Genomic DNA, 10304 nt, shown 5'->3' with positions numbered 1-10304 from the left:
TGTAGTGTTAAGTGATGTAAGCATCAGGTAGTGAGTGTAGAAGAATTCAAAGATACCACTTGCATTGAAATTTTATTTGGGGAGTAAAACAAACTGATACATCATCACTCAGCAAAACAGAAACTGGTTACACACAAACAAACTCTCCCTCTCCAGCTGACTGCTATAGGTGGTGATTAGGATAGAGGTACCAGTGTTAGACTAAAGGAGCTAGTATTACCATGTGTTTGAATGGTAATGCTATTCTGCTCGCAGCTGTCTCTGTACCTTCAATGTGAATGAATACAGGCTACTATTCTGTTATTACCACAAGCATGTAAGTGCAGCTGGAAAAAGTCCCATTTCTGACCCACTGAGGCAATGAAAACAATTACTGGGGACAGTTGGAGATCTATGTTCCTGTCTGGCTTTTGACATCAGTGGGTCAACACAGGCACGTTCTAATGCAATGGCACCTATAAAAATTCCCTGTTATCTATTAGCTCCTACCTGGTTTCCAGAGTTACAGAGTACCAGAGAAAGCTTGGTAACTTCCAGAAAACTGAACAAATAAATAAGAGGACATTTTTGAATCTCAGGCTTTTTGTTTCCTAGTTTAGTAACAGTACAGCTTAAATGTAAGCTCTGCAGTAGCATTTACCTGACTGCAGATGATGCTTATTTTCCCTCTACTACTGAGGTTTCCATCTTCTGGAGTCCTGTGAGTGCAGAGAATACAGCAAGACCCAGCCTGTCCTCATGAACTGATGGATGTTGCTGAGATGCTAAGGAGAAGCAGTATGGTCAGAAGAAAAGAGCAGCCTTCTCCCTGCTCTGCCATAAAGAGGAAACACTTTTCCTGCTTCCAAACATTTCTTTCCCTTTCACTACCAGACTGATCCCTTCTTTTCCCCACCGTTCTCTCAAACATTTAGAAACAATAACCTTCAAACTTACACCAGTAGACATAAAAAAAGCAAGTGCTTGAAGCCAGTGGGTGCTCAGTCTGCAATGGAAGAGTGCAGGATTTCCTGAAACACAGCTGAACCCATCCTGGAGTACTGTTGTTCAGCTCTGGGATTTCCAGTTTAAGAGGGATAAGGACCTGTTGGAGCAAAGCCAGTGGGGGGGACACAAAGATGATCAGAGAGCTGAAATACCCCTCCTGTGAAGACAGGCTGAGAGCGTTGAGGTTGTTCAGCCTGGAAAACAGAAGATGCTAGGAAGACTTTACTGCATTTTCCAGTACCTCAAGGGGCTACAAGAAGGCTGAAGGGTGTACTTTTAACAAGGTCAAGGAGTGATGGGGAGACGTTTTTAAACAGCTCTGTTCCACAGGAACCTCTCCTCTGAGCATCTTTCCTGTAGCAATACCCAGAATGTTTGAGACAAAACGTGCTTGGGTCTGGTCCTAAGCATCCTGTGTTTCAAATATTCCTTAATGGTGGTTGGTATAGGGCTTACCCTCTGCTGCAGGGAGCTTTACATGGCAGACAGGAGAGAACATGAAGGAAGCAGAAGACAGCTACGGGCTAATCATAGAGCGCTTACGGGCCACGCCCATCATTAAAATAGACCTCCATCAATTTGTGTCAACCACTTTCTCCACCCCATGAGTCCCAAAGATTTAAAAACAGGAGAAATCCACGGTACAAGGCTCAAATGGTCAAATTGGTCCTTGTGTTGCCATAGTTGGAAAAGTTCAGCTGCCTGGTCAGCCACCTCCATCTTTGCTCAGGCCACTGCGTTCAAAGTTGTAGCCTTGTGGCTAAAGGGACAAGCTTCTAAGAGTTTGGGGGCTGCCTTTCAAACACTATCCTTTCTGTTGTTATGAACTTCATCGCCTTGGCAGCGAGACATTCTTCAGGTGTTCCTTCTTGGTTCTCTTTCATCTTCTTGGTCATTCCCTTGGCTTTGACAGGCTTTTTTTTTCTTTTGTAGATAGGAGAGTGGAGGAACTCACTGTCTGTAAATGGGTCACCCTGTCTCAGTTTCCTGCAGAACCAAAAGGGTTACATTGAAACATCAAGTATTCCTTGAATTACTTGTATGATTTTAGTCCCTAAAGTTTCTGATTTCAGTGCAGTTCTTCCCCATAAGATGATTAAGTGGTACAGTCTGTTTCTTGTCCAGTACAGAGTACTTGCTGGTGCAATATAACCATCTATTCATGGAAAGTTCAAACTGGGACACTTTGCAGGGAAAAACACACCCAGTAATGTTATATAACAACAAAGTCATAATTTTAGGAGTACATAACTGCAATAGCCATTGGATGTTGCTACCTTGAGAATTAAGCTTTTTGATCGTTTTCATAGTTTCTAGCCATTTTCCCAGGAAAGCACCTATAAACATGGGTGTTTATACCATTCCATTAAAGAACTGTCTTTCGATAGATATTTCTCACGACCAGTGTGGTTGGGAAAGTAGTAACCTAACTATCCAATCCCTAGTCATTGTTGAGAATCTGTAAATACTGAAACCACAGAATAAATCACACTCTTCTTCCTATCACACATTAAACTGTGTCTGTGTGAATCATTTCGTGTCCAACAGCAACAGGATGTACTGAATCTACAGTTTCCTAGGGAAAAGATGCAGCTATTTGTTTAGATATCATATCTGCTAGTGAATATAGATACAACCTGCTCTCAGGAGGAAAGTATTATTCAAGTGTGTAAAATTTTAGTCATCAGAGAATGTAAATGAAATCAGGGCTTTTGCTGAGCTGTCTTTAGCCTGTATTTTATCCCCATACTATTGCTAATGCTATTAGCACTGGAGTACCACAGATGCAGTCTGCCAAGAGATGTGCTCATTCCAACAAGTAAAATAACATCTTTGGTAGCTTGTTACCAGAAGCCTAAATGTCTATGTGTGCTGATGCAGAATTTTGGGATAACCACAAAGTGGTAGAAAAGGAGGGTCACAGAACACAAAGGGTAAGAAGAAGTTTAAACAAAGCAACAGAGGATCCCTGGAGAGGATAAGGGCAGAGTAGGGGTTGCAGCACGGGAACAGTCTTTGGAAGGAATAGTTTAAAGCCCAACCTATTGATCAGTGGCTCTTTGTAGCAGGTTGGCTTCCGATTCCGCCTTGATGGACGTCCTGATGATTCCTCCAAGCCAGAGGGAGACAGAACCCAGGCATTTTTCAAGTCCTGTAGTGGCCTGATATCTGCAAAGGGGGACATTCACATGATCAAAGTGATGCCAAATAATTTCCAGATATCCTTAGAAATAACAGCTATCAAATAGAAAGAGCTGCATTACCAGGTTTCTGTGAATATGCACAATCCAGAATTCAATCGTATTCCCTCTAAACTCAGGTGACCACTTTAATCCAAAAACACCAGACCAGCTCCTCAAAAATCAGCTCATAAATCAAATTAGGTCCCTCAGTGAAAAAATATAGATCACTAGTACTGATAATATCATGAGTCCTGGTGTAGTAGAAAAATGATATAAAACCTCTATTTGATAGCTGTAATGCCCAGGAGCTTAAACCTGGAGGAGGCAGCAAGCTCATGGCACACAGACAACCTACCGACTTCAGCAAGACACAGGACCAGTGGTCACTGCACCTTTCCAAGCGGTGTCAGCCAAAAGGAGGAGAGCAGGAGAACCTCCTCTCTACAAAGTACAGCCCATTCCAGTTGTTACAGGCCTGTTTGTCAAAAGCTACAGAAAGGAAAACCCCACAAAACTACTGTCTTTACAGAGCATCCATTATCAGCAAACTCCCCAAAAGGATCAGCTTAACTATTGTATTACCAGCCCAGGGGTACACCCTCCAAATCCTTTTAAAAAACAAACAAAAAAAACCCACAACCAAAATAATTTAGGTTGGCTCCTGATTAATTTCCAGTGAAGACATCACCTAGCGTTATAAAGTCTGACACCTTGCAGCACTAACCATTCTGGACCAAAAATTTGTGATCTTCTTGATATTTTGTGCCCCAAAATGTACTGACTGACCATAGTAGGTAGGGTCAGCATAAAATTAGACTTTTGAACTGCTTGAGTTCTTGATTTTCTAAATTAATAGCCATTTCCTGTAGATAACAAGAATGGTAAAGCAAGCCTCAGCTGCTAGTCTTGTCCCAAGATCTGCACATGGACAAGTGGACAGACATTCTTACAGAAATGCTGATAAACTAGAAGCAAATGCAGTCACAGAAATGACTGGCCAGCACAAGCATAAATGGTATACTGGATACTGATCTTTAACTCTGAAAAAAGAGAGGAGAGGAAGGAAAATATAAGCACTTGCTGCATGGATTTTTTGCCCTCATCTCCAAACACAGGTACCTTCCCCAGCTTACCACCTACCAGGTTCCTTTGAAGGTGTGCTCCAAGAACTTGAAAGGACTTGGTTCCTTTCCTCAGGTATTTCCTCTGCAGTCTTTTTTTTTACTATCAGGGAGTTTTTCAAGCAAACAGGGGATTTTGCTGACATTCTCTTGCCCTCAGTACTTAAGCTCTTGGAAACTGATACTTCTGTAAGTCTAGAGCTGACAGGCAAAACTGCAGAACTGCTCACATGGGAGGACTCAAGACTGTGTGAAAAGTCTGTAAGACTATCTGCAAGTGATATCTCAGGTAGCTGCTCCTCCAGGAAAGTATCTGGCTCAGACAGCAGATGTGTAATGCAGGAAAACTTCCCCATCAGGACAGTTTGCTTGGATGCAAGTTCTGTGGAGCTTCCAATGAGAACCTTAGCACCATCACTTTTTCCAGCCAGGGAATCAGTATCTGAAGGTCGAGAGTTGCTCCTCTTCCTCTGAGGCTTGGGTTTGCAAGAGGCTTCTTTTTTCAAAGCATTCATGTTGTTGTCAACTTCACCTTGCCCCTTTTCTTGAAGGCCCCCTATCTGTTTTATATTGCTCTTTTGATTGCTCTTAGCAGCTCTGGGGATTTTGCTCCCTTTGCTCCCAGGAACAGACCTGGGAGGTACATTTTCACCACCCTCAAATTCTGTCTGGAAACAACCCAAGTTTCCTGCAAGATCCAAAGGATGCACAATGTACGTTTCCCTGCGCTGTTTAAGATTACCTGGCAAATCCTTTGTGCTGTCATTAGCTACTTCTTGAACATCTATCCAGGGCCTAAAACCATTAACTTCATTTCTCTGATCACTATTGCTTTTCCTGACAGTATTCTTCCTGCTTCTTAAGCTTCTTCTAGGCTGTTCTTCAGCTTTGGCCTCTGGTGTTATCACATGGCTTGGCACATATTCCTCATCAGAATCATCTCTTTGCCTGATTACTCTAGTTTTTCTGTTGGCTTTCTGTCTGATGCTTTTTCTGCTCACACTTGAGAATTTTGTAGGGTTTTGTAGACTGGAATCATCTGAGGGAACTTCATGACTTGAGAAGGTACAAACTGGGGGTTTTTGCAAACTCTCCATACTTTGTATCTCAAACATAGGTACCTTCTTAACCTTTTGCATCAAGTCAACACTATCAAGACTCTGCAGCTGCGCTGGATTCACCTCATATGTACTTCCAAACTCTTGGACTCCAGCAGGAGAGTGGGAATGGTGCTCCACACCACAGTCTCTATTCTTCCTGTCAAAAGCCCCCTCATGTGTCCTCTGCCCCATCTCACAGACTTCAGTCTCACTAGAACATGTTGCGACTTTTGACTGAAGAAGCTTCTTTGCATTTTGAGCACACTCTTCACCTTGAGGTCTACCAGGATTACTTTCTGCATTGTTTTTAATTGCAGGTGTTTTCTCTTTTCCTGTTCTTGCTTTTTTAACAGGCTTTTTCTCTCCAGTTTTACAGTTACCTTTGCTTTTAACCTTTACAGGAACAAACTCAGGAACTTGGCTATAGCTGGGGTCCATTTCAACACCACACTCCATTTCTTTTGTCTGTGTCTGCTCACAAAAGGTCTCTTTACCCACAGAGTTTCTATGAGAAATAACAGCAGTTTGAGCAGGTGAAGCCAGGGGGCTGGGAGATCTCAGCTGTTGCTGTGTGCTGTTCTTGCTGGAGCTGCTGTTGTCCTGTGCAGTACTACCCCAAGCTGCCTGAGTGGAACTGACACGTGGGAACATATCCAGAGCAGAAGATGGTGTGCTTGTAGCAAATGAGGTGGAACACTTTCGCCTCTGAGTAACATGCCCTTGTGAGAGACGAAAGAAATGTTTTGCCATCTCATCAGCCTCATATGAAAGAGGATGACTTTCCCAGGCAAGTGCTGGCAAATTGTTGGGATTTTGTTCAGTGGTGCACAAGACCTCTGTTGGAAAGAAAAAAGTAATGTCTAAGGCTGAGAAATGCAGCAGGCAAGTGCCATTTTTCCCCATACCACTAAAAACCTTGCTCCATACACTGCCACAGATCCAGAGCATAGAAAAAAGCATGATTTTGTCTCTATCGGGACTCCCCAAATTTTTCTGTGCACCAGATTTGCTTAGCTGGCTTCCCTCTGAACAAAAGGGAAGCCCAAAGCAAGATCTCCTAACTAGCTCTAATATTTAGAACACTTATGATCTGTATAAGAGTTATTATTTATATGGAAAATCCACAAGTAATGGCGGTGCTGATCCTAGTCAGATCCTGCACTTTCAGACATCGCCAAAAACCTCATGTAAGTTCAGTGCCTATTACTCAAAAAGCCTGATTTGCAAGCTTGATTTACTGCAAAGGTGCCACATATCCCTCTGAAGACTCTGATTCTGGGATATACATAACTCCAGCAATAACAGCCCCAGTGAAGCATGTAGTTCCTACCAGTCATTAGGAGCTACTGGAGTTCTGGTTGAGAGCTATGGCACTCATGCATTTCTGAGCACAGATACAAAGTCATACCAGAAGAACAGCAAGAGATGCAAATTTACCTCCAAAGATGCATGAGTCATGAAAAGCCTCCTCTGTTACCATTGTATCAGTCACCTTCTTGCTATTCTCTTCCTGGTGGAACTGAAGCTTCTCATCGTGCTGTGGTACCAAAGTATCTTTGGAGGAAATAGACACAATTTTTAGGGACTCATTTGAAGCAAGTCTCTGAAGTTCTCCTGCATTAGAAGCAGGTCTCTGAAGTTCTCCTGAGGATGTTTGTATTGCTGTGGAGCTGCCAGCTTGCTGCTCTGCATCATGTAGCTTGGAAATGGGCACTCTCATGGGTATCCTGGTGAGAAGGAAGAGAAGCAATGGATCATGTTTCAAATATACACAGGCCCCAGAATCCCACATGCTAAATACAGGCCACAAAGTACAGGCCCTGTCTTCAAAGGGGAGACCAGACAGAGGAGAAGCAGGACTTCAAATGTACTTTAAGAGATCCTGCTCTGACCATCATTCCAGAATGCAAGCTTTCAACATACAAGCAGGTGACTATTAAGCATTTTTATGTAACAAACGTCAAAGTAGCTAGCTATGCCACTAACCAAACTCAAGCAGATCTTGCGGTACTCACCAGCTACAAAGAGAAAACTGCCTAAAAGTAATACAGTCTCAAAGAAAGGAGGTAAAAAGACCAGTTTTTGCACAGACTCAGCATTAGGACAAACAAGATAAGGAGTGGCAATAAAAGGACGGAATAAAGGAAAGCATCAAGCAGTGGTGGTTCAGAGAACCTATCCCATGTGAAACTGACAACTGGGCACACATATAAAACACAAGAAGTATAGCATATAGAAATTCAGGACAAGCTTGGCGGGATCATTTTAAAGCCCACCTCAGAAGCTGACCATCTGCAACATCATCAGCCCAGCTATCTTCAGTCATGCTGCTCTTCCGGACACTGGACAAGGATGCAGAATTTGTATGGAACTGGAAAGAAGAGAAAGAAGAGAAATAGAAGAGTGATTTAAAGTTCTTGAAATCCCTTGTGCAGCCTCCTGCACAGAAACAGCAGAAGCTCAGTTTCTCTGGGAAGTATGTAAAGTACTTTAAAAGAGTCAGCAACCCTCTCATGTTATGGAATAAATTGCAGCAGAATCAGAGTGTGTCTCCACAACCTAAGGATGAAGTTAAACTAGTTCAAATAATCTGAAGTAGGAAGCAGAAATATTTTCCCATCCACCCATAAGACAGGACATAGGGGAAGTGTCCTATTCCCTATCCCAAGTTGCCATGGCAATACTTTAAAAAAGAAATTGAAAAGAAGTCACAACCTGTCAGAGCAGAAGAGCCTACTGGCCAATACAGCAAATAATCCAGAGAAAAACAGTTTAAAGCTGTAGCTCTTCCTACAGAAAGCGTTATCCTAGAATTTCTTAACACCAAGCTGAAAACAAGGATGCAGCCAGCACAACTCAAGCAAGCAAAGAAAAACAGGTGAAACATCCAGCACTAAAGTGAGCAGGCAGCACAAAGCAAAAGACAGAGAAAAAGACCCCCTTCCCAGAGCAGTGTGCTCACATTTCCCATGGTTTACCTCAGACAGCTCGGCCATCCTAACTGCAGCCATAAGATTGTCCATTTTTTTCAAAGTATTATTCTGTGTTGAGGTAATAAAGAGAGAGAAGCCACAGACATTAAATAAAAACATCTATTCCAACAAGGATGCTAGTAGCCAGAGGCATGTTCTGGGGAGCTTGGAAACAAAAATAAGCAAATCAATGGTGACATTTTCCGTATGTCAAAAATCCAGACGTTCAACAACAACAGCTCAATCACCCCATGGCTGAGATGCTAGTGCAGCACACCTTGCCTACCACCCCTCCCTATACCAGCCACACAGTTAGTGCCATACCAGGAAGGAGAGCCTGTGCCTCAGCACAGCATTCTGGAAGTGGCACTGCTTCACCTCCTTCTGTAAGATGGTCTTCTCCTGGGTGAGCCGCTGTGCATTGGCTTTTTCTGCATTGAGGGCCAGAGCCAATGCTTTATTGTTCTGCTTTAGGGAGACTTTCATAATGGAGGAGTTGTCTGTGAGAGACAGAGCAGTATCACATATCATCAGCATCCAAGGTCTCATCCATATCTCCCCCCTTGTCTTAGGTTGCAATGCAAGATGTAATCAAAAGTATCTATTCTATCACCTTGTATTAAAACCAGGTGGGGCAGTGTTCTTTATCTCTTCCATGACCTATCCCTCATAACTGCAGGGGGATCTCTTCTGTTAGTGGGCCATTGAGTCTCACTGCAGGACTGATAAAATTCCATCATCCCACTGGGAGATGCTCCACCCAGGGGGACAAGCCAAGCATTCCTACCTGGATATAAACTGAGCTTTGGAACATCACAGGCAGCCTTTCTCCACTGGATTCCCAAAGGACCAGACCCAACTACACCACCACTGGACCTTCAGAGGAAAACTACACCCTTTTACAGGATCACTGTTACAACAGAACCACACCTGTCACTCCAGGAGGACTGCAGCCAGCCATCATTTAATCAGACTGCTACCAACATCCTGACCAACAGGGTGTCTGGTTGTATTGTGACTCTTAGTCAGTGGTTTTTTTTGTACTACTGCATTTGTATTTTAAGTTTCCTAGTAAAAAAATGTTATTCCTATTCCCATATCTTTGCCTGAGAGCCCCTTCATTTCAAAATTATAATAATTTGGAGGTATGGCGTTACATTCTCCTTCGTTCCTTCCTAGTCTCCAGAGAAAACAGGAGGAAAAAAATTTCCATAATAACATGCAACACTTCAGATACCCTCTCCACCGTCAGTGGGTCATGCTCAGGCAGCAAGCTACTGCTCCAATTTGTAATGAGTGACAGCATGGTTCAAATGCTGAGCTTAAAAATATATTCTCCTTGCTTCAAACAAGTCACCTACAGGTAAGTCCTCATCACATCCAAAAAATGGGAGAAATACCTCTTTTCCTCTATAATTGCTCTTGAGTAGATTTGGACCCCAGGTTCCCAATTTCAAAAGAATTAAATAAAAGTAATGGAAATACCTGAGTTTTTCAAGGTAGTCCAAATTATCTCCTGTTTCATCTTTGCATTACTTCCCCCATAAAAACAAGTCTGTTGACCTAGCTTCTGCAGAGGATTGCGTACACTAAAGTACTTTCAGACACCTTAGGGCACCTTGAGTGACACGACACTGATCTGCAGGGCACTGAATTCACTCGAAGCCCTCGGGCAGAGAAGCAGTTGAGAAGCAGCACACGAAGGACTGCTGCCCACTCCCGATGCCACGGCCAAAGGCCCAGTGAGAAGCTGACATAGCCACCATATGTACACACCGCATCGCAAAATACACTTACTGATGATCTTCGTTTTAATTTTTGATGCAAGCGAGGCGTTCAGCTTCGCAGTCCTCAAGGCACCCTTTTTCTTCTCCCGCATCCGCTCTCTCACGCCGCTCAGACTGAAGGAGGACATTTCGGCGGACTCCCACTCTGCCATCG

At 43.2% G+C, this 10304-nt stretch overlaps 1 protein-coding gene across 7 annotated transcripts in view; it reads right to left on the bottom strand.

The window, feature by feature from the left end:
- Window positions 1-53: 53 nt before the first annotated feature.
- Window positions 54-10304, bottom strand: part of LOC111932427 (uncharacterized) — a 31628-nt gene continuing 21377 nt past the window's right edge. For 6 of the 7 annotated variants that reach the window (XM_086897523.1, XM_023931517.2, XM_086897525.1 and 3 more), the window contains 8 exons: window positions 10161-10304; window positions 8688-8863; window positions 8370-8432; window positions 7668-7762; window positions 6829-7118; window positions 4311-6227; window positions 3030-3156; window positions 54-1974 (listed from right to left, as the gene is read on the bottom strand). In XM_086897523.1, coding sequence (XP_086753649.1) covers window positions 1764-1974; window positions 3030-3156; window positions 4311-6227; window positions 6829-7118; window positions 7668-7762; window positions 8370-8432; window positions 8688-8863; window positions 10161-10304 — 3023 coding nt within the window. In that variant the 3' untranslated portion in view covers window positions 54-1763. The remainder of the gene's footprint in view (window positions 1975-3029; window positions 3157-4310; window positions 6228-6828; window positions 7119-7667; window positions 7763-8369; window positions 8433-8687; window positions 8864-10160) is intronic. The other variant, XM_086897526.1, reaches the window with a different exon arrangement.

This window comes from Cyanistes caeruleus, chromosome 7, assembly GCF_971803275.1.
Source record: "Cyanistes caeruleus chromosome 7, bCyaCae1.hap1.1, whole genome shotgun sequence".
In the NCBI taxonomy this organism is placed as follows: Eukaryota; Metazoa; Chordata; class Aves; order Passeriformes; family Paridae; genus Cyanistes; species Cyanistes caeruleus.
This window is presented reverse-complemented; position numbering and strand designations above follow the sequence as displayed.